The following is a 24530-nucleotide window of genomic DNA, read 5'->3' as shown; positions in this document are numbered from 1 at the left end:
TACCTGGTAGAATAGATAAGGGAGAACCAGTGGATGTGGTGTATTTGGACTTTCAGAAGGCTTTCGATAAGGTCCCGCATAAGAGATTAGCGTGTAAAGTTAAGGCACATCGGATTGGAGGCAAGGTACTGACTTGGATAGAGAACTGGCTGTCAGACAGGAAGCAAAGAGTTGTGTAAAGTCTGTGCCTCAATAATATACGGACTTCGGGAGAACAGTTTAACAGGTACTTTACTGAACAAGAGGCAGCTTGAAACTGAAACTACAGAAGCCTGCTAGGGCCTTTTATACAGGGGTGGTCACTGCCGGTACTGCAGTCTAAGACCAGTTATTCCCTTAAAAGGTACATACACAACAATTCCTCTCCTTTCAGATAAACAGTACATAACATTCATTTAACAACTGAATAATAACTAATTACAATTACAATTTTCTCAGTAATATATACATCAACTGAAATAGTCATTTATAAGTTCAGTCTTTGAGGAGGCTTCCTGATCCGGACTGGATAGCGCCTTTCTCGAGTATCCTGTTCTGGCGGTGGAGTCAATTCTGGCTCATTGTCATTGGTTGGTTCGTCAGCTTCCAATACCCCTGCTTGAGGTAGACGCAATCTGTACTTCGGGCTCATTACCAGGTGCACATGCTTGTGGTACAGGTTTGGCTTGTTCCTGTGACTCTAGAATCTGGTCAGCATGGCGTCTCACGATGCTCTCTCCAACGTCAACTGTGTACATTAGTGGTCCCTGCTGTGTGCATATCTTGCCTGGCTGCCATTTTTCTGTTCGGTAATCGCGGGCCAAGACTGGTTGCCCTATCTTGAAGCTCCTGGTTGGCTTCCCATTTATGTGCTGGAACTGCTTATCCTCAACATCTCGTCTTATGTTTGGTTTGAGCAAATCCAAGCGACATCTTAGTCTCCGGTTGAAACAGTACGGCTGGAGTTTGGTTGGTTACTGCATGTGTCGTATTCCGGTAAGCAAACAGGAAGTTATCCACCTTGTGTTAGTGTTATGTCGTCATTATACATTGCCTTTATGGCCTTTTTAAAGGTCTGAACAAACCTCTCAGCCAATCCATTTGTGGCTGGATAATATGGGGCAGATGTGTAATGTTTCACCCCATTATTCTTCAGGAACCTCCGGAAATCCTCAGACACAAACTGTGGGCCATTGTCGGAACAGATCTGTTCTGGCAACCCATTCCTGGCGAAGATGGTCCTTAGGACTGCAATAGTTTTCTCCGTGGTGGTGGAGGACATTTTAATGACCTCTGGCCATTTCGAATGGGCGTCCACAGCGATTAGGAACATTGAGTCCATAAATGGACCAGCGAAATCAATGTGTACCCGTTGCCATGGAGATGAGGGCCACTCCCATGGATGTAGCGGGGCCTGTGGTGGAGCGTTTTGGATCTTCTGGCATCCTGTGCATCTCTTGGTCATATCCTCGATTTCTTTATCGATTCCCGGCCACCACACAAACGCCCTGGCTAGGCTCTTCATTTTTACCCCTCCCAGATGACCCTCGTGAAGCTCATTGAATACTCTATCTCTCAACTTGGGTGGAATTACCACTCGGGATCCACGGCACACTGACAGCTGTTCCCTCCTTGGCGAGAATGCTGGCAACAGTGAGTCGCCATATGCTGGCCATCCCGTCACCGTCAAATCATAGACCCGAGAGGAGTGTCGGGTCATTTCGGGTTTCCTTCTCAATACTTGCGTTTGTAACAAGCAAACATTCGACTGTGGTCGCATGGAATATCTCCACCGGGTCCACTGCAGGTGCTTCTTCCGCCGTAGGCAACGGTAGGCGCGACAGCCCATCAGCGTTTCCATGTTGTTTCGTACCTTTGTACTCTGTCATACTGATGTGCCCCTAGAAAAAGTGACCATCTTTGCAGCCGTTGCGCCGTCATCACCGGAACGCCCTTCTTTGGGTTAAAAATTGAGACCAGGGGTTGATGATCAGTCAGTAGGGTGAATTTCTGCCCGTGCAGATAGTGATTGAACTTCTTCACCCCCCACACCAGGCTGAGGGCCTCCCTGTCAATCTGGGCGTAGTTACGCTCGGCTGAGGTTAGCGAGCGCGATGCAAAGGCTATTGGCCTCTCTGAACCGTCACGGAATTTGTGTGACAGCACCGCTCCAATGCTGTAAGGAGACGCATCACATGCCAACCGAATCGGTAGTGTTGGGTTGTAGTGGGCCAATACTTCTTTTGAAGTGATTTGGCATTTACATTCCTGAAAGGCACGCTTACACTCATCACTCCATTTCCATGTTACACCAGTTTGAAGGAGGGCGTTCAGTGGGTGCAGAATTGTAGATAAATTCGGCAAGAACTTATGGTAGTAGTTCACCAACCCGAGGAACGACCTCAGTTGCGACACATTTTCTGGTGCTGGAGCCTTGACTACAGCCTCAATCTTGTCCGGCGACTTATGCAACCCTTCCTCATCAATCATGTGGCCACAATACGAGATTTGTCTCCTGAAGAACTCGCATTTGGGACGGTTGGCTCGTAGCCCATATTCCTGCAATCTCGTGAGCACCTGTTCCAGGTTGGCAAGGTGTTCATTGTCATTTTCGCCCGTAACCAGGATGTCGCTCAAATAACACTGGGTCCCCGGGATCCCTTGCAGGACTTGTTCCATTGCTCTCTGCCACATAGCCGGGGCCGATGCTACCCCAAATACCAGTCGATTGTACTGGTAAAGGCCTTTGTGAGTGTTTATCGTGAGGTATTTCCTAGATGCTTCTTCCACCTCCATTTGTAGATAGGCTTGAGCCAGGTCAATCTTTGTAAAACGTTTCCCTCCAGATGGTGAGGCGAAAATATCTTCTATCAGCGGAAGCGGATACTGTACTGCGTGCAGGAGTGGGTTCACAGTCACCTTGAAGTCCCCACAGATGCGAACCTTCCTTGGCTCCCCAGGCGTGCTGCTCAATGCTTTCTTCATTACAGGAACGATGGGTGTGGCCCACTCGCTCCAGTCCACCTTAGACAGCACCCCCAGACTCTCCAGCTCAGCTTCCACAGCTGGGCGTATCACGTATGGCACCGGTCTGGCCTTGAAAAATTTTGGGGTTGCATTATCCTCAATCTTTATGGTTGCCTTTACTCCTTTTAGAGTCCCAAGTCCTTGTTGGAACACCTCTTCCGCTCAGATAGAATTTGTGACAGACGTCCAGGTGCAACGTCATCATCTTTTTTGTCAGTCACAGTTAGTGCCAGAATGGAATGCCAATCCAATTGTAGTCTTCGGATCCATTCACGTCCCAATAATGGTGGTCCTCCATCTCGTAGTATATACATGTATAGTTTCTGTGTTTCCTTTCCGTTATATTCAACTGGCACCCTTATTTTTCCTCTGGGGTAGACCTTTTGCCCAGTGTATGTCTTCAATACAATGGATGTGTCCTATAAGGGTATGTGTGAGAATAGCCGCTCATAGTCTCGTCGATTCATGACAGTTAGGGCTGATCCTGTGTCCAATTCCATCTTCACTGGGGACCCTGCTATCATGAGGGTGACCCAAATGGTTCGGTGATCTTCTTTTGCGATCACGTTGTGTAACTTTAAACAACTTAGTCGCCTGCTCCCGGAGTCCTTATCACTCTCCTGATCTTCTGAACTACTATCTGCCAGTTTCTTTACTTTCCTGTACTGTTCCTTAGTAGTTCTTGTCGTGTTGGTCTTCTTTCCCGACCTGCAGACTCTTGCTATATGTCCCATTTTCCCGCATTGCCTGCATATTTTGTCTTTAAACCAGCAGTCCTTCTGCTCATAGGTTGTTCTGCCGCAGCGATAGCACTTTTTGGCTCCATACGCCATTTCGTTAGCGCTGTATTCTTGTGGTTTCTGTTGTATTTCCGCAGCTCCCCGTGCTGCTGCTTCGTAGGATACTGCCACGCTGAAAGCCTGTTCTAGCGTCAGGTCCTTTTTTGAAAGTAGTCGTTTCTGGGTTCCTTCACTGGAGCCCGCAGCCAAACTTATCCCGTAAGGTGTCTGCCAGTCCTGCTCCGAACTGGCAGTGCTTCGATAACTTGCGTAGTTCCGTAAGATAGTCAGTATTGCTCTCATCTTTGTGTTGGTTTCTTTCATGGAACTTGAATCTTTCTGCTATCAGCAGTGGTGTAGGGCTTAGATGTTCCTGTAAGATATGAACAATCTCCTCAAAACTTTTCTCCATTGGTTTAGCTGGGGGTAATTAAATTCCGCAATAGGCTGTACGTACTCGCACCCATCAGATTTAATAATACCGACGCCCTCTTTCCATCAGCCACCTCATTTGCCTTGCAGTACACTTCAATTCTTTCTACATACGTGGTCCAGTCTTCTACCTCGTTGTCAAAAGCAGTGATATTGCCACTTTTTGGCATCTTGGGCGATTTTAAATGGCGCCTCCCGCGCTTTTGCTTCTTCCCCAATGGAATAAAATGGCGCCTCCCGTGCTTTTGCTTCTTCCCCTTACTGCCACGCTGCTCCTAGCGTTCTACAGGGTAATGGCGGCGACCCGCAGCTTCGGCGCGTCTCGCTTTCCTTCCCCCCCCCCCGTTTAGTTTCTCTCCGCTGTCCTGTTCTCGAGCACCGACCGCGCCCTATGCGCTCCACCCTCTCTCTCGTTTTCTTTTCCCGGCGACGCTGCGCGGCCCGATTTGTAGAGCCGCTCGATCGAGCTTGAGCCCGCCGCAGTCCGGAAGGGTCAGCGCGCTACCTGCTACCAGCACGATTCGCTGGAACCACAGTCTCTCCCGCAATTCTCCAAACACCAATGGATTCTTTGGGCGGTTGCCCTCGGTCGACGCCCGTTGCTCAGACTACGACCTTCCAGGACCTTCCTTTCAGGCGAGATCCCCGTGAGATGATGCCACACTGCAGGTGAGTTCGAACTTACTCGTCGCCACTGTAAAGTCCGCGCCTCAATAATATACGGACTTCGGGAGAACAGTTTAACAGGTACTTTACTGAACAAGAGGCAGCTTGAAACTGAAACTACAGAAGCCTGCTAGGGCCTTTTATACAGGGGTGGTTACTGCTGGTACTGTAGTCTAAGACCAGTTATTCCCTTAAAGGTACATACACAACAAGTTGGAATAAACGGGTCTTTTTCCGAGTGGCAGGCAGTGACTAGCGGGGTACCGCAGGGATCGGTGCTAGGACCCCAGCTATTCACAATATTTATATTTATAAATGATCTAGATGAGGGAACTAGATGTAATATCTCCAAGTTTGCAGACGACACAAAGCTGGGTGGGCGTGTATGCTGTGAGGAGGATGCCGAGAAACTCCAGTATGATTTGGACAGGTTGCGTGATTGGGCAGAAGCATGGCAGATGCAGTACAATGTGGATAAATGCGAGGTTATCCACTTTGGTGGCAAAAACAGGCAGGCAGATTATTATCTGAACGGCAATAGATTGGGAGAAGGGGAAGTGCAATGAGACCTGGCTGTCCTTGTGCACCAGTCGCTGAAGGTAAGCATGTAGGTGCAGCAGGCGGTTAAGAAGGCAAATGGTATGAGGAGAGATTGGGTGGATTGGGCTTATACTCGCTGGAGTTTAGAAGAATGAGAGGGGATCTCATTGAAACTTATAAAATTCTAACAGGACTAGACAGACTAGAGGCAGGAAGGATGTTCCCGATGGCTGGGGAGTCCAGAACCGGGGGTCACAGTCTTAAGGATAAGGGGTAAGCCATTTAGGACAGAGATGAGGAAGAATTTCTTCACCCAGAGAGTGGTGAACCTATGGAATTCTCTACCACAGAAGGCAGTGGAGGCCAATTCATTAAATATGTTCAAGAAGGAGTTAGATATATTTATTAAGACTATAGGGATCAAGGGATATGGGGAGAAGGCAGGGACAGGGTACTGAATTTGGATGATCAGCCATGATCTCATTGAATGGCGGAGCAGGCTCGAGGGGCAGAATGGCCTACTCCTGCTCCTATCTTCTATGTTTCTATGGGAGGAGCAAATGAAGAATGGCTGGAGACTGTAGTTGCCAGTAGAGCTGTACCCGTCTGAATCAGTGGCTTCAGAAGAAAAAGGGAAGCAGATTGAGACAAATTACTACTGCAATTAGGAAAACCAGTTTTACTTGATTTATTGGGGAATATCAATCTAGTAAAACTTTTTTCTAATTGCACTAGTGGTGTCATCAATATATAGTAGTAATGTTCTACCAGTGGTAGGATTGCTCTTGGAAAGGAGGATGATAACTACAGGTAATTGCTACTTATTACGTGTCAGCCGTGGCTCAGTTGGTAGCACCCTCGCCTCCGAGTCAAAAGGTTGTGGGTTCAAGTCCCACTCCAGAGACTTGAGCACAAAAATCTAGGCTGACACTCCAGTGCAGTACTGAGGGAGTGCTGCATTGTCAGTGGTGCCGTCTTTCAGATGAGACATTAAACCCAGGCCCTGTCTGCTCTCTCAGGTGGGTGTAAAAGATCCCATGGCACTATTTTGAAGAAGAGCAGGAGAGTTAGCCCTGATGTCCTGGTCAATATTTATCCCTCAATCAACATCATTAAAACAGATTATCTGGTCATTATCTCATTGCTGTTTGTGGGAGCTTGCTGTGTGCAAATTGGCTGCTGTGTTTCCTACTTTACAACAGTGATTAGGCTTCAGAGATACTTCATTGGCTGTAAAGCGCTTTGCGACGTCCAGTGGTTATGAAAGGCGCTATATAATTGAAAGTCTCTTTATTCAGAGACTACCACATGGTTTTAGTGCTTCAAAGTTTACAGGAATACTGCAGAGACTGAGAGTTATTGATAATGAAACCAAAGACGTTCATTAAGTGAGCTTAATCATTGATACTTATCTTCAAGTTTTCTTCTTTAATTGTTGTTTTCATTTTTGTGTTTGGAGATCCAAAATAAACAATGCTTATCTCACAGAACTATTTTGGCATTATTATTTGGGAGTTGAGCTTTCACTTGCACACACCGAGGGCCATGTAGGTGAATGGTCATTGGTGGCTTATCTACGGGGAGGAAAAACTGCCATGAGTCGATTTCCTTTCAATGATGTTTCTGTTGGGCACTGATGCACATAATATTATTTGCATCATGTTTTTGATTGACATACAGAAAGGCTCTGCTAAATACGTGTTACTTTGTGTTTGCCAAACACAAAAATCAAAGACCTTTATGTGAAGATAGTGCCTATTTAACTTATTTCCCACAAACAGTTCCTGCCTTTTTAAGAACAATATTTTCCACCTGTTTTATATGCTCCTCCCAGAAGCAGACTGAAAAGATATTCATGTTATAATAATATTAACTCCAGTCAGACCTTAATATTTCAGCCTAAACTCAAAAATCCAGCAGATCTATCCTGGTCACCGGGATGATTAGAATATCCGCTCTATCACTGCTGACAAGAGAAATCACAAGTAGATTAATGTCAGTCTCAGAAGTTGAAATGGGAATAGGTTTATCACCTCCTGGCGAGATGCTCCATTTTAATAGTGGAGTACATTTTCAAACAGAAAATATTTTTGTAGTGTTATAAATGAAGGAAATCAGATAAGCCTTATATATTTCTGCTGATGAAAATTAAATGTGGCTTTTAATTTTATCCTGAATGCATAGCAGAAATGAGCAACTCATCACTTGGGCCATGAGCTTGTGTCCAATCTCACAGCACTAGTTGTGCCCTTGTAATGTTTTATCTTGGTGTAATGTGAGCAGTACCACCTCTCTTTGTCCATTACCATTTTAGGGTTAGCAGTCGTATTTGTTGTGATGAGGACGTTGAGCCAGAGGAGCTGGAAACAGAAGGAGAAAGGCAGTTACAAAACCTATTGAAGCACCAGCTCGACACAACAGTAACACTTGAAGAGTGAGTATACTAACATTTTTAACAAAATAACTTTTGTTTTTGTATGAATAGCATGAAATAATAAAATTAATGGTTTTGTACATTTTTATAATCAATAATATTTTCAAAATTAATAAAAATAGAAAATGCTAGAAATACTCAGGAGGTCTATCAGCATCTGAAGAGAAGATAGGTTAATGTTCTTGTTGAGACCCTTTATTAGATGCTGATGGATCTTCTGTGCATTTCCAGCATTTTCTGTCTTTATTTCAGATTCCTAACAATTTTTGTTTTTATCTCAACAGATTTTTTTGCCTTGCCCTTTTTTTCCAAACATTTTCTTCTGGAGTTTAAATTAGGATTTATTTGTACAATGAGATCCTAAATGAAGACCCAGCCTACTGAACTAAATGAGTTTAATTTAAATTTCAATATGGTTGCAGTCTTTTTAGAAGGTTTAAAATGTTGGGATTGCCATTAATGTGCTCCATAGTGCTAATTAGCGCTGAATGCATTCAGTCTCTTGCAGCATGGCTCTTTCTCCACTGAAGTGGGAACTGTAGCTGCCAACTAAATTAAAATGTTCTTTTATCTAGAGTGGGTTGGTCACTTTCATGTGGCCCAATTCTACTAATCAAAGCAATTTTATAGCTCCCAACAGGGCAGCCTTCCAAACCGAGTGGCACCAACAGAAAGTATGGAATGGACAGAAGCAGCTAACAGTGATACCTTTATAAGTAACCAGAATTATTTCATTGTCTTAAATTCCCCCACAAATGCAACAGTGTACATAATACTTTCTTGCCTCCAAACAGATGTGAGCTTGTGTGGAGTTTAGTAAATGCTTTTAACTGATCCGAAAACGATTGAGGAATTGTAGTCTTAGCACCATCCCAACTATCATTGTGTACTGCACAAGATTAAAGAAATCCTGCAGTCCATTCTCGCAATACTTGAATAGATGCTGGAGGAAGAGCACCGTTTAATTCAAAAGTAGCTTTAGGTTCCTCTCTCAGTTCACTAATCAGTTGATGAAGAGCATTCTCATCTCTCCCTTTTCCCCCCCCCCCATCAAGTTATTCAACAACAACTTGTATTTATATAGCGCCTTTAATGTAGTAAAACGTCCCAGGACGCTGCACAGGGGTATTAAAAGACAAACAATTTGACACCGAGTCACATAAGGAGAAATTAGACCAAAATAACAGAAAACGCTGGAAAAATTCAGCAGGCCAGGCAACATCCTTGGAGAGAGAAACGGAGTCAACGTTTCAGGTCGAAGACCCTTTGTCAGGACTGAGAAAAAAGCAGGAAATGAAACAGATTAAGCAGCAAGTTTGGGGGCTGGGAAATGGGGGAGGGGATGACAGAACAAAAGGGAAGGTCTGGGAGAGGTGGACCATCCCTTTTGTTCTTTCCTCCCCCTCCCCCCTTTCCCAGCCCCCAAACCTGCTGCTTAATCTGTTTCATTTCCTGCTTTTTTCTCAGTCCTGACGAAGGGTCTTCGACCTGAAACGTTGACTCGGTTTCTCTCTCAACGAATGTTGCCTGGCCTGCTGAGTTTTTCCAGGGTTTTCTGTTATTTCGGATTTCCAGCATCCGCAGTATTTTGCTATTGAGAAATTAGACCAGGTGACCAAAAGTTTGGTCAAAGAGGTAGGTTTGAAGGAGCGTCTTAAAGGAGGAAAGAGAGGCGGAGAGGTTTAGGCAGGGAATTCCAGAGCTTAGGGCCGAGGCAACGGAAGGCACAGCCTGTCACTTTAATTCTTTGCTCCACTCCCACTCTGACTTCTCCGTCCTCGGCCTCTTGCACTGTTCCAATGAACCTCAACGTAAGCTCAAGGAACAGCACCTCATCTTTCGATTAGGCACTTTACAGCCTTCTGAATTCAACAATTTCAGACCATAACCTCTGCCCCCATCTTTTTTTTCATTTTTTTTCTCTCTCACATGGCAGCTGTCAATCATTCTGCCATTGCCATTTACACTTCATCTAGAGCCATCTTTTGTTTCTTAACTTGTCCCATTACCATCTCCTTTTGCCTTGCACCATCGTCCCTTGTCTCTTAATCTCTCCTGCCTTCCATCCTATCACAGACCTTCCCTTTTGTTCTTTCCTCCCCCTCCCCCTGCCCCTGCACTTGCTTAAAACCTGATCCATCTCCAACTTTTTCCAGTTCTGACGAAGGGTCATCGACCTGAAACGTTAACTGTTTCTCTCTCCACAGATGCTGCCTGACCTGCTGAGTATTTCCAGCATTTTCTATTTTTATTTCAGAAGGCAAGGCCACCAATGGTTGAGCGATTTATAAATCGGGGATGCTCAATAGGGTAGAATTAGAGGAGCACAGATATCTCAGGGAGGGGTTGTGAGGCTGAAGGAGATTATAGAGATAGGGAGGGGCGAGGCCATGGAGGGATTTGAAAACAAGGATGAGAATTTTGAAATTGAGACGTTGCTTAACCGGGAGCCAATGTAGGTCAGTGAGTACAGGGGTGATGGGTGAACGGGACTTGGTGCGAGTTAGGACACGGGCAGCTGAGTTTTGGATGACCTCAAGTTACGTAGGGAAGAATGTGAGAGACCAGCCAGGTGTGCGTTGGAATAGTCAAGTCTAGAGGTAACAAAGGCATGGATGAGGGTTTCAGCAGCAGATGAGCTGAGGCAAGGGCGGAGATGGGTGATGTTACAGAGGTGGAAATAGGCAGTCTTAGTTATGCTGCGGATAAGTGGTCGGAAGCTCATTTCAGGGTCAAATATGACACCAAGGTTGCAAACAGTGTGGTTCAGCCTCAGGCAGATGTTAGGGAGAGGGATGGAGTCAGTGGCCAGGGAACGGAGTTTGTGGTGGGGACCGAAAACAATGGCATTCTGAATGGCAATGTCTGTGATGGTGGAAACATTTGTTCATTAAATGTTGTTCATTGAACAAATCCTCCCTGGTGCCTTTGTCCCTCATTTTTTAATGTACATCTGGTTTTTGCTGCTTTATGTTGCCACTGGTACATTTTGAGAAATAAGCATTTAAGACAATTGAGCTCAATTCTTTCAATAGCAAGATACTGCGGATGCTGGAAATCTGAAATAACAGAAAATGCTGGAAATACTCAGCAGGCCAGGCAGCATCCGTGGAGAAAGAAAGAGAGTTAACGCTTCAGGTCTGGGACCCTTCATCAGAACTGGAAAAAGCTGGAGATGTAACAGATATTAAGCAGGTGCAGAGATGGGGGGGGGGGGGGGAAGGAATTGAAAGAACATCCTGTACTTTTGTAAGAGGCAGGAAAGATAAAATGTTGCAAATAAGAATAGCAAAAATCATACAGCATGAAAAATGGGGGCTGGGATTATTATCTGAAATTGTTGAACTCGATGTTGAGTCCGGCAGGCTGTAAAGTGCCCAATCGAAAGATGAGGTGCTGTTCCTCGAGCTTACGTTGAGCTTCATTGGAACAATGTAGTAGGCCGAGGACAGAGAGATCAGAGTGGGAGTGAAGCGGAGATTTGGATCTTGCGATCTTGCATTGGCACAGAAATCCACATCTACCCTCAAGTCTGAAAAGCAATCCATTAGTGAAAGGGAGTGATCATAAGATTACTTTATAGTTGTGCTAATAAAGCTGCGTGAGTATTGGCTTACAAAGCCTGAGTCAAGACATGGCCTGTGAGTTTCAAACAACCACCTCCAGTAAAGGTGTTGGTTACATTTGGTTACCAGAACATCGCCGTTGCCAACATTTATGTTCTATTGACATTGGTTTGACTTGGTTATAGCTTCTAGCTCAGGAACAGGTATGGATTCAGGACAATCTTCATGAGGTTCAGCATTTTTTGACATGCACCAACATTCATCTCATAAGAGAAAGAACTAGGCCTCAGAGGAGAAAAGGGATTATTTTTAAATGTCTGATCCTAGATCTGATGTTCCTTAATCACCAATCAGTTCCTAATCACCCTACCAAATGCTGACTTGCTGCTGTTTTTCCTTAACTGAAGTTTTGCTTTTTCATAGATGCATAGCGAAGAAGAAATGCTTTGCCCCAAGTGCATTATACAAGCCATTTGGGGAGCAGGCAGCAGGAGTGCTGAGTCTGTCACAATTCCAGACACTGCAGGATGGAGATGGGGAGATTGCTGCCCTGAGAGAACTTGGCCTTACTGACAGGGAAATCCAACTCTGGCAAGACAGGGAATCTCTAGTTAAGGTAAGGTGTTATCGGAGGGTTTTTGCAAATCTCATACAGGGCGAAATCACAATATGCAATATTAGCATCCAAGTGGGTAGCATGTTCATGTGAGGTATTAGCCTATTTAAAAGGGTTAATGCTTTTTTATAAAATTGTAGGCAAAGGAATTTTATATCAACGTGTTAAGCATTTGTACTCTTAATACTGCACAGTACAATAACCAGTAAATTATATAGATCATGTAATCACACAAATGCATCTATGAAGCCGTGGAAGAATTTATGATTTGTTCAACATTACCTCAGTACTTCAAATGTGGAGAGAACAAGCAAATGGGATCTGCTGTCAGGCCTCTGCCAGTGCAGCTCTCGAGGCAGTCTCTTATTAAAGCACGAATTGACCTGTGGCATTGCACAAGGGTGGTCAAGACAAATTTGGATTTTTAAAGTAAAAAGGGTGGGGGTTGGGGAAGGTGAGGGGAACGGATGGGAGCCGTATGATTGAAGAAGAGAGGAGGGGCAGAGAAGAGGAGGTAGGGGGAGAAGAGAAGAAGTGGAGAAGACAGTTACATAATGGAAAAGCGGTGAGACGGAAAGGAAGGGTGGGTGGGGTGGGGGAGGCGGAGCTGCTGCAGACAATCATAGCTGATGGGTGGGCATTCTGAAAGACTGCTAGTGAAGTCGCAGCTGTTTAAACTCCATGGCAATGGCCACAATCTCTTGTACTGTTGTCCATCAGGATTCAGGTTCCTGAAAGAGGACATGACAAGGTGAGAAGAACATCAAGAGTTGGTTGGTGTACACTTTATTTTTCTTGATGATGGTTAACCTATAGGATGACTATGTCAGCCAGAAGGGGCACTCTGGCAAAAATTCTCAGCAGGAGGGTCAGACAGCTAGGTTGGTGTGGTAAACCACTTTTATCGTTCACTATCGTTACACTATGGTTATCACTGTTATATCGTTACACTATGGTTATCACTGTTTACACTGTTGTATCACTACACGAGGTCGCCTCTTGCCACGCTGTTATACCTGGGCTGACCACTGCTGACTCCGCCCATGGCTCCACCTACTTGCCCAGGTATAAAGGTGGTCGACTGGCTGGTATTCCTCCTTGTTGGATCCGATCACCCACGAGGGTGGGCTCTGTTATTTAGCCAATAAAAACCTATAGTTACTGTCTTAACTCGTCGCTTTTCATTGGATGAATTGATAGGTATATCAGTTGGAACAGACCTCTAGAACTTAAACGAGAACAGAGGAGCATCTGTGCGCTAATGGGGGAGGATAGAGCTGCAACATTGGTCAGGGATGCATATCTCGGTCGGGGGGTGGGGAACAGGTAAACTTAAGAGTACCGTCCGATTTCAATGGATACTACTTCGGAGTACCACCTATTTCATTTCCTGCCCCGAGGTGATTTGTTTAGGTTCTCAACCCTTCTCCTGCCTTCAATAAGAACAACAACTTGACGTAGTAAAACATCCCAAGGCGCTTCACAGCAGCGTTATCAAACAAAATTTGACACGGGCACATAAGGAGATAGTAGGGCAGACTTGGTCAAAGAGGTAAGCTTTAAGGAGTGTCTTAAAGGAAGGGAGGTAGAGAAGTTTGGGGAGGGAATTCTAGAGCTTAGGGCCTTGCCAGCTGAAGGCATGGCTGCCAATGGTGGAGCGATTAAAATCAGGGATGCCAGAATTGGAGGAGCACCACTATCTCGGAGGGTTGTAGGGCTGGAGATTAGAGATGAACTCTTTCAGACAGCCCAGTTGTGAAAACTAAGAAGGCAACTTCAGTTAAAAAAAATTAAAGGTTGGGGAACAATGGGTTGTCCTTGCGCGCGTGATAGGGAATTTCAGTGTCAGTATAGTAACAGGGGCAGTCATGTAACATTAGTTGAGCCCACTGAGTCATATGATGTGACCCTTGCAACACCACCTACAACCGTAATGCCGTTACGCCGCTATTATAGTTGCTCTTCTATGGCAATGCGCAAAGAATCAAAACTAAAAACAGTATTAATTTCAAGCATATTTAGAGGGCGATGGGCTAATTGGATCATGTGGGTGGGTGGGGGGAGGGAGGAGTAGTGAAGGGGATTATGGGATGGTGAAGAATGCAGGCAGAAGGAATGGGAGAGACAAACTGAGAGGGAGGACAAAGGATGGGTGCTGTTCAGAACTGTGCCTGGGTAATCCTCTCTGTGGGGAGGAGGCCAATGACTGGAAAATTCAGTCAGTGGTGGAGGGGCAAGGCAGGAGAATTCAGTCATTGGGGGGAGGGAATGCTGAGGAAGGATAATTCAGGTCTGTGGAGAGAGGAGGACTGAGGCATGCGACAGCCAGCCAGCAGGGAAGGGGATTTGGATGTGGCAAAGGCCTACAGAATGTGTGGTTCTCTGTCAATGTGGAACCTATGGGGAAAATGCAGCCGGGATGAGGCAAGACTGAATTGGAAATGCAACCAGTGGGGGAGGGGTGGGGCAGAGAGGTTATACAACCAGTGATTAGGAAGTTGTAGACTGGACTTGCAGTTAGTGGGTTTATTGTGTGTGTGTGTGTGTGGAGCAGATGTTGGAATGTGAAATGCAGTTGATTAAGGGGATGGTGTAGATCTTGAATTGCTGCAAATGTAGGGTGAAGATAGAGAATGCTGTGGTTCCTAGCCATGGTTATGTTTGGGAGGTTATGCAAGGTAATTTTACTTATCCTGGCAATTTCAGAGTACAATTTACGATGTCAATTTAAAAAGGAACTTGGGAAGGTGGACACTGGGCATCACTCCCAAATTTGAGGGATCCGCAAACCATTAAAAATTAAAAACCACTTGCCCAACTGCATTTCAGTACCATTCCAAGGGATTCACATTAATGTGATCTTGGTTCCGGAACATGGGTCGCTCACAGGTAATGGGTCCTTAACAACTTGTGCGCCAGTAATATCGGGGCACAATCGGTGTGATAGAGATCTTCTCAGTAAATTGGAGAGTAGGTTATGAAAGGAAATAAGATTTTGGGATGTGGTAAATTCGAAAGGTGGAAGGAACAACAGGGATCATCAGAATGGAGTAATTTTTGACAGCTAAGACTAAACTGCAGTAATGCTAGGTCACATTGTTAGCATCACTGCCACCTACAGGTGCAATAACATTGGAATGTTGTATCCACTCAGTTTTTAAATATTTAATAGATTATTCTCCCATTCTTTTTTCCTCGAGTCTCCGTGTGCCATTCTTGAATGAGTGTGTGCAACGGTGCTACTCCCCGATCTCTGCTATTCAAACGGATCACTAGAATATGCACAAGTACGATTCTCTCTGATTTTTGTGTCCCCTCCTTGTGGAGAAGCACCTGGCCTTTTCTGTATGTCTCCCTGCAGCATCAAAGCCGAAATCTGGTACTCAGCCAGTGGAGGATTGGCGACAGAAACCCATACTTTGAAAGCCAATTTTGTGTGTGTTTAAAGTTCTCAGGGCTGGGAGCAGATCCAGCAGCAGTGCAGCAAAGACTCCGTGCCATTGAAGAGAAGATTGAGGAGCGCCAACGACTTCTGTCATTGCCACAGAGATTCGCAGGAAGTAAACAGCTGAACAGGAGGGAGATGGAGATTGAAAAAGCCATGTTCCAGGGCACTGACCGATACACTTTTCTGAAAGCACTGTACTACCAAGGTATAGACTTTTGTCATTAAATATGTTTACTTTCCCCCCTCTTTGTTTTCACTGAATCATTCCCTAGGCAAGAAAGGAAGCAACCTGTTCCTAAGCTTCCGCTCAGGGACATATGCAAGAATAGCCTGGTGTAACTTGCCTGTAATTCTTTCTCTCTTCGTTGAAAGGAAGGAAATAGCTGGCTTCTCGATGATATGGTGAGATGTAGAATTTGCCATGTGGGAGATCTTGTGTGCTAACTTATGTCTTACTATACTGTAGAGCAGGGCAGTGGAGCAGTAGAGGCTTAACAACCTGGCGTTATCATCTTTAATTACACAGAGAACTCAAGGCCCCTGCTTCAGTTCAGAGGTCAGAAAGCTGTGTGTCATTCAATGTTGTTCTTTGACTCTAGCCAGTTTTGTGGTCAAAGAAAGAATTTCTTGTTCTTGTTTTATTCAAAGAATACTAACAAAGACCTGTTCTGGGAATTTGTATGTTTCTGTGATTCTGCTTTATAATACTTATTGTTCTGTACCCTTGCAGAATATTTGTGACAAATAACTGGCAAATTCCCAGAGTACTGGACACAGAACATGGTACTGTATGACCTTGTGCCAGTCATCGTCTGAATGCTGTCGGTTAATTGTATTTTTTGTTTGTAAGTTTCTTGTTTTCTCCCAGTTTTTGTTCCCTGAAATCTCCTCAACGTCACGTACCTTCCCCAGCTGCAAGCACGGCCTGGAGACTTTCTCCCAGTGCTCTGCCAAAGTCACTCTAAACCTGGCCACTGGAGGTGTGCAGGACTGGCCCATGATGACCTGGCCTCGGATTTTTCCTTCCCTGGTTTTTACTTCCATGACAGCAGCATTGAGATTTGAAACTTACCATTTGGGGAATTGGGGGTGTAAACCTGCATCCTATAACCCATAGTGTAGCACAATGCGACTCCAAAGCACTCGGTTGTTTGTTTTTAATGTCCTCGTACGGCACGCTCCCTATCTCAGTTAGGCCATCCAGCAGAGGTGACACACTTCTCCAGCAGGAGGGAAAGCAAACTGGAGTGAGTCAGTCACACGTGCAGCTCTGAGCCGCTGGTTCTAGCATGGCTTGTGCGGAGACCTAGGAACAGGTTGACTGCCCGTTCTCCTGATTAGGGAATGATGCGTGGCGTAGAGGACCTAATTAAATGGGCAAAAATAACTTGCAACATGGTAATGGGAGGAACTGCCAAGTTGGCTGCTCCTAAATGGGCCAGATAGTGTTACATTCTGACGATTTCCTCACCCTCAACCATTTCTCCCCTCACTACTATTTTCTAGGTCACCATTGTTTTGCTCTCCAATTGAATGCTGCTCCCTCTAGATTCCCTGCCCATCCACATGCCATCGATATTAAAGCAAAAATTCCATTGGCTCAGTGGTGTTGTGGTGCTGAGCCAGCCATAAGAAAAAGTTAAAGGACTAGAAAAGACCACCCCTTTTGTGGTCTGACTCACCCAACCTAGTATCCAACTGCATTTTGAACTCCCTTAATGTTTTTGACAATGCTAATTTACTTGATAGATTGTTCCAAACATTTATCACCCTTTTAAGCATCTAATTTTTTGATCCGTTTTGAATTTTATTTTACTAATCTAAATTTATCCAATCTTTATCAAATCTGGCTATATTCATGTTTTCAAAAGTGGAAAAAATATATTTATGAATTATGCACGTTTGCCAATGCATTATAAGGTCTTTTTTATTAAACTCAGTGTGTTAACATGCATATACAAATGAAATATACTTTTTACTATGTTTTTATCGACATAGTCCATCCCCACTGTCAGTTTCACCTGGATGCAGCAGAGAAGTTATTGAGTCACTCAACCAATGTGCTAAATGAGCTGTGGCACAAAGAACTGAAAACTGTCTTTTTACCTGTGTTTTATAGAATTCCAGTTCTGGTTGGAAGACCATGCCAACATGTGGCACCACAGTAGTTGGATTCTCAGGTTTCAGCTGCATTGAGGGGAAAGAGAATCATCCTTGGGCTAGTGTCATATGCTTATATTTCCTAGTAGGGCTCCTGGGTATTGGGATGGCTGGGAACAGATCAGACGCCTATCATCTCAGCCATAGGATATACTTGGCCCAAGGAGATGAGGGGGTCGAATGGGAAAAGGTCGTGCTCTTTGACATGCTCATTTTATTCTGCTTTTTCTCTTGTTATGCCATATGTAAATATAACTCATTGTTTCGACTTCAGATGAAAAGTACATAAAAGACCAGAGTGACCCTATCAACCAATTGGAAATGATGTTACTAAAATTCAAAAACAGTCCAGTCGGAATGGGAGACACTCCAAAAAACAGACCAGGGTCTTCTATGGAAATACCTTCCACAGCAACAAGTGAAGGAGGTACCTTTGGAGAAATGACTGGCCTATTTATTCCACCACAAAGTGAGCTCAGTGTTGCTGATCAGAGGCTTTCTGTAAATGTTCCTATCAGAACCCTACCCACCACTGGTACTCACAGCCCTCAGAAAATTACCCAACAAGTGGAAGCTGTTCCTAAAGAAGAGATCAGGAGGAACAAGCTTTCTGAGGAGGAAATCCGAATGATTCCCAGATTTTCAAACTATAATCCTGGACAACCAAGCAGGGTATGAGATTAAATATTAGTGATTAGCTGGAAAAGTATTATTGATGAGTATCTCGGAGGGGGGGAAAAAAGTCCACGTTTTCACTAATTTAATGTCTGCGATGAAGTGAAACCCCAAGGGAGGTCCCATTGATTGTAGTATTATTCAAAATCTACCACAGCCAACTCCACTGTTCAGTGACTGAAAAACTGAAATAGTCTGTAGTTATAGTCATCTTTGTTAGAATAATTTTCATCAAGGTAAATGATGTTGCTGGGCAATGGAGTTCTTATTTCAGGAACAATGTCCCCACATACAATAAAGTTTAATAATCACATTTTTTGCCCACTCGCTTAACCTGTCTATATCCCCTTGCAACCTCTTTGCATCCTCCTCACAACTTACATTCCCACCTAGCGTTGTATCATCAGCAAACTTGGATATATTACATTTGATCCCCACATCCAAATCATTAAAATAGATTGTAAATAGCTGAGGCCCAAGCACTGATCCTTGAAGTACCCCACTAGTTACAGCCTGCCAACCTGAAAATGACCAGTTTATTCCTATTCTCGGTTTTCTGTCCATTAACCAATCCTTAATCCATGCTAGTTAACCCCCAATTCAGTTGGAGAAAACTATTTTTAGTGGGAAAGTCGAGTTGTATTTTGTGGCTGTTGGTAGTGAGGATGGCAAAAAAGTTCAGTCTGATCACTTGCAGATGTGACAGTATAGCCACTGATGATGTGGTGCTGTACTGTTGTGTGATTCAAGTTTTCAGTTGCTCATTTACTTCACTGTGCTTTATTTCTTCACCTTCTCCTACCTCCCTTCAGGTTCTGTACTTGAAAAACCTGAATCCAAAAGCCACGCTGGAGGATCTATTTTCCTTATTTGTTTCTTTCCAACAAAAGGATGGCCCTCAGCTCCTTTTCCGGTTATTGACTGGCCGAATGAAGGGACAAGCATTCATCACCTTCCCAAGTATGTATCGTCACATGCTAAGGAAGATAGTCCCCAAGAGGTTATTACAGTGATGTTTTGCTCATCAAGCCTCAAACAGTAAAATGTCTTTATTACATCTTTTCTTTAATTTGACTGTAATAGGGCAAATGTGTTTTAGAAAATGAGATTCAGTCAGCAGGATCTCTATGGAATGAAAGCTCATTGGCTGGAACTTTAATTCTTCATTGGGGTGTAAAACAGGTGATGTTGGATTGGCTGCCCATTATAAACCTAACCAAATTTTCCTTTCCATAGACTTCAAATTGGGCAGGGTGTATAACGGTCGCCCAGTTTACGACCCTGGCCAAGTTGAAGGTTCCAACGATAGTGTATCGATACACTAAGCACCAATTTACACAACTCTTTTTCTGTGCATGCATGCATGCAGGATAATGACATAATTATGGCCTCTGTTTCAATCTAAACATTTTGATTGGCCATCTTTTGACATCAGATGCACTTGAATCAGCTCAACACATTTATTGGGTCAAAAGCAGAGCCAGTAAATCCTGCAGCAGTTCATAAAACTAATGAAAAAAAAGTGTCTCTGTTGTCGCTGGACTAAAGATCAGGTTGTTTATATTTACAAGTGCAGCGAACAGCAAAAATGCATGGTTGTCAGTTGCACTCAATGAAAAATTGCATTTATAATTGTAATTTTTAAGGTGCTGTTAGTACAAAAAAACAAACTGCCTGAACTAAGTTTCTAACACCCGAGGACACCAGTGTATTTTCTAAATTGCATATATAATAGAAGGTACGTTTATTAATAGATTTTCTGTGCAAGGTTCCCTTATGGTCGGGTACATAGAGGCACTGTCCTATGTAGTGTTAAGCCATATAGGCTCAATTTCTGGTCTGTGCCGAGACCAGTATCTGGATACCACCTGTAACAGGAAGTCCTGTTACAACTGTACAGGGCGTTGGTGAGACCACACCTGGAGTACTGTGTACAGTTTTGGTCTCCTTATTTAAGGAAGGATATACTTCATGGAGGTTGATTCCGGAGATGAAGGGGCTATCTTATGAAGAAAGGTTGAGCAAGTTGGGCCTATATTCATTGGAGTTTAGAAGAATGAGAGGGGATCTTATTGAAACATATAAGATTCTGAAGGGGCTTGACAGGGTAGATGCAGAGAGGAGGTTTTCCCCCTCTCACAATGTATATTAATGACCTAGACGAGGGAACTAGATGTAATATCTCCAAGTTTGCAGATGACACAAAGCTGGGTGGGCGTGTGCGCTGTGAGGAGGATGCAGAGAAACTCCAGTATGATTTGGACAGGTTGGGTGATTGGGCAGATGCAGTATAATGTGGATAAATGCAAGGTTATCCACTTTGGTGGCAAAAACAGGAAGACAGATTATTATCTGAACGGCAATAGATTGGGAGAAGGGGAAGTGCAACGAGACCTGGGTGTCCTTGTGCACCAATCGCTGAAGGTAAGCATGCAGGTGCAGCAGGCGGTTAAGGCAGCAAATGGTATGTTGGCCTTCATAGCAAGAGGATTCGAGTACAGGATCAAGGATGTCTTGCTGCAGTTGTACAGGGCCTTGCTGAGACCACACCTTGAGTATTGTGTGCAGTTTTGGTCACCTTATCTGAGGAAGGATGTTCTTGCCATGGAGGGAGTGCAGCGAAGATTCACCAGACTGATACCTGGGATGGCAGGAATGACGTATGAGGAGAGATTGGGTCGATTAGGCTTATATTCGCTAGAGTTTAGAAGAATGAGAGGGGATCGCATTGAAACTTATAAAATTCTAACAGGACTAGATGCAGGAAGGATGTTCCTGATGGCGGGAGGATCCAGAACCAGGGGTCACAGTCTAAGGATAAGGGGTAAGCCATTTAGGACTGAGATGAGGAGGAATTTCTTCACCCAGAGAGTGGTGAACCTGTGGAATTCTCTACCACCGAAGGCAGTTGAGGCCAACTTATTAAATATATTCAAGAAGGAGTTAGATATATTTGTTAAGGCTAAAGGGATCAAGGGATTTGGGGAGAAAGCAGGGACAGGGTACTGAATTTGGGTGAGCAGCCATGATCTCGTTAAATGGCGGAACAGGCTCGAGGGGCCGAATGGCCTACTCCTGCTCCTATCTTCTATGTTTCTATGTGGGGGCATCTAGAACTAGGGGGCATAATTTCAGAATAAGGGGGCACCCTTTGAAATCGGAAATGGAGGAGGAATTTCTTCTGAGGGTCGTGAATCTTTGGAATGCTCTTCCCCAGAGAGCTGTGTAGGCTGGGTCATTGAATATATTTAAAGGTGGAGATAGACAGATTTTTGAACGATAAGGGAGTCGAGAGTTCAGGCCAAGATCAGATCAGCCATGATCTTATTGAATGGCGGAGCAGGCTCGAGGGGCCAAATGACCTCCTACTGCTCCTACGTCTTATGTTCGGAGTGGAAATTAAACAAGTTCTTGCTCCTGTTACCCAATGACTCCTGCTGGAAATACTATCTATATGGACATAAAGACCTGGATCACGCTTGGCTGTTATCCTCCCCCTCGTCAAGTAGCCTGCCGACACTCACTGTCTAGGCTTATACTTCAATTCCCCTTTGGAACTTTATCCTGAATGACAGTCAGCTCTTTCAAGAAAGGAAAGGAGAAATTTTGATGGGGAGGTGGAGAAAAGCAAAATAAGCTACATATAAAAAATATCTTGCACCTTGTTTGAACGGGGACACCTGCTCCTGAGTGTTATTTCCCCTCCATTTATGTAATCCAAAAACTACTTGCATGCAGTATATATCCTGCATGCACTATTTATTAATGTACTTTTGCTTTTAGGCACCTGATCTTGGGTGTGGTAGGAACAAACCAATAATACCACTGTCTTTATACATAGATATATGTCCCTGTGTTTCCCAGTATTGTGCATTCACAGAACGACAGGATTAAACTTGAATATGATATGGAGAGATTTTTATTCCTGTTGGGAGTTGAATCTACAATGGTCAAGTATCCTAAACAAGTTACTTCAGCTTAATTTTCAGTTGTCTCATTCTTTTTAGGTGTGGAGATGGCGATGGAAGCGCTGAACATGGTGAATGGGTACAATCTGATGGGCAAGCCAATAATCATAGAGTATGGACAGAACCGATCTGACCAGTGACCTATGCTTGCAGAAATTGTGGCCAATGGAAGGAGTTTCAGCCCAATGAGGTTGCGAGTCACTGGGGCCACAGACACATTGGAAAGTGCCCAAAAATAATCTGTCCAGCCATCTACAATGGATAGATTTTCAATTCTGAAACCAGGTTAATTACTATTGTGTATGAAAATAACCCTCATCTGTACATAACCCATACCCTCACTTGTTTGTGTTTTTTTTTAAAAAAAATCATCATCATTGGACTTCCGAATGGTAAATGTATACCACATGACGTGGTACTGAGCCATATAGACCTAGAAAGTTCCCAGGTTTAGTCCTTAGTGCTCAGCCTTTCTCAACAAAGGTTGTATCTAGAGTGCTGCAGTTGATTGCACTGACCATTTGCTAGGGACAAGAAAAGAATTATCTAGAGTTTCATGCTCCTGATCTACTACTCGGTGCCTCCTACAGCTAAGTGATTTCAGTTAAGGCTCCTCATAGGTGAAAAATCTGGTAGCATTTACTTTCTAGGTTCATAAATGAAGAATGGCTATTTGTGCAATGTAGCTGTTGATAGAACAGAACCCCAACAAAGGTCACTGCTTCAATGAGGAGAGGAGAAAACTAGGACAATTTGTTCAAAAAGCCATACCTTTACTTCAGCAAAATTTAGCTCACGTGATGACGAAACTACACAAACAGGTTATTCATCCCCACACTGCTTTATAATCACATTTTCACACATACTTAACTAGCACTGAGAAATGGTTTAAGTCATTATAAAAAGTTCTAAATTAACTTTATACAGGGCAAAAAATTGTTACTTGAACTTTCAGAGGAAATAAATCCTAATAAGGACTTTTATAGACAAGGTTTTGATACATATGAAGGAGCAGCTAGTTAGGTGTAAAGAGTTACAGTAGAGCATACCCAGGGATGAAGAAACAAACTAGTGCTTTTTACAACTTGGCCAGTTGCTGTTTTTCAGTCTTGCCAAACCTGGAAAGTGGCTCTACTCAAGCCCATTGTGATGTGAAATTACCCAGCAAATCTAACTTCATCCATTGTTACATCTCTACCCGCCCAAGGAATTTACTCTTTAACTATGAATATAAAATGTAGAAAAACAAATCCTCACCATATCAAGCATGTGTACATTTAGGCATAGCTTGTGGATTATATTTGTGTTCGTTATAGTGATTGGGAAGGTAGAATTCACAGCCAAACAAGGTAAGCTTCCTTGATGGATTACATTACAGCAACAGTGGTAATTGTGAACACAATTCTGACCCCTGTGGTTGTGATTTTGAGTTTTGATATGGTTGAGGTGTGTCTGGTATTTAGTCAGTGATTGAGGTGTGTCTGGTATTTAGACAGTGATTGAGGGGTGTCTGGTATTTAGACAGTGATTGAGGTGTGTCTGGTATTTAGACAGTGATTGAGGTGTGTCTGGTATTTAGACAGTGATTGAGGTGTGTCTGGTATTTAGACAGTGATTGAGGTGTGTCTGGTATTTAGACAGTGATTGAGGGGTGTCTGGTATTTAGACAGTGATTGAGGTGTGTCTGGTATTTAGACAGTGATTGTAAGGGCAGCAGTGTTCTGCCAAGAGATCAAAACTCAACTGACAGGCCTGTTTTCATTGTTATGTGCCTTCCCATTTGTCAGTCTAGGCAGTGATCCAAAGAGACAACAAACTGATTTCCCACACATTCAGTTGGGGAGTGGACATTGGTTGCATTCCTCCATTCCTGGGAGTTGTATTTATATTGCCCATAGATTAACCAGTCATCATTTTTAAAACTATGTAGACATTGTAGATGCTAAGGAATAGAGTATTCCTGTCATGTTACTTGGGACTAAAATGTTTTTTCCAAGTAAACAAAGTTTTGCTGTAGTTATTTCAAATGGTGTCATCTATCTGTAATGATTAGCCATTTATGTGATTGTTGGAAGAAAATGGATGATAAAGTACATGGATATTTGGAAAGAATATCATGTATAGAATTCTTTAAGGCTGATGAATTAATCCCATGAAAGTTTCCAGGAACATTGTCTTTTCATTCAGTTACCTGTCTGTTATTTTATTTAGATGAATAAAGAGACAATGACAGACACCAA

At 43.8% G+C, this 24530-nt stretch overlaps 1 protein-coding gene across 1 annotated transcript in view; it reads left to right on the top strand.

Annotated features, from left to right (window-relative positions):
* The window catches only part of rbm41 (RNA binding motif protein 41), a 28066-nt gene extending 3536 nt beyond the window's left edge, over window positions 1–24530 (top strand). Inside the window, exons 2-7 of the mRNA XM_085997819.1 lie at window positions 7738–7857; window positions 11847–12039; window positions 15488–15692; window positions 17922–18319; window positions 19135–19282; window positions 22330–24530. Coding sequence (XP_085853945.1) covers window positions 7738–7857; window positions 11847–12039; window positions 15488–15692; window positions 17922–18319; window positions 19135–19282; window positions 22330–22430 — 1165 coding nt within the window. The 3' untranslated portion in view covers window positions 22431–24530. The remainder of the gene's footprint in view (window positions 1–7737; window positions 7858–11846; window positions 12040–15487; window positions 15693–17921; window positions 18320–19134; window positions 19283–22329) is intronic.

Source organism: Somniosus microcephalus, chromosome 1 (genome assembly GCF_052327205.1).
Source record: "Somniosus microcephalus isolate GS21.2 chromosome 1, FLI_Smic_1.0, whole genome shotgun sequence".
In the NCBI taxonomy this organism is placed as follows: domain Eukaryota; kingdom Metazoa; phylum Chordata; class Chondrichthyes; order Squaliformes; family Somniosidae; genus Somniosus; species Somniosus microcephalus.
Note: the sequence above shows the minus strand (reverse complement) of the source record. Positions and strands in the feature narration are given on the sequence as shown.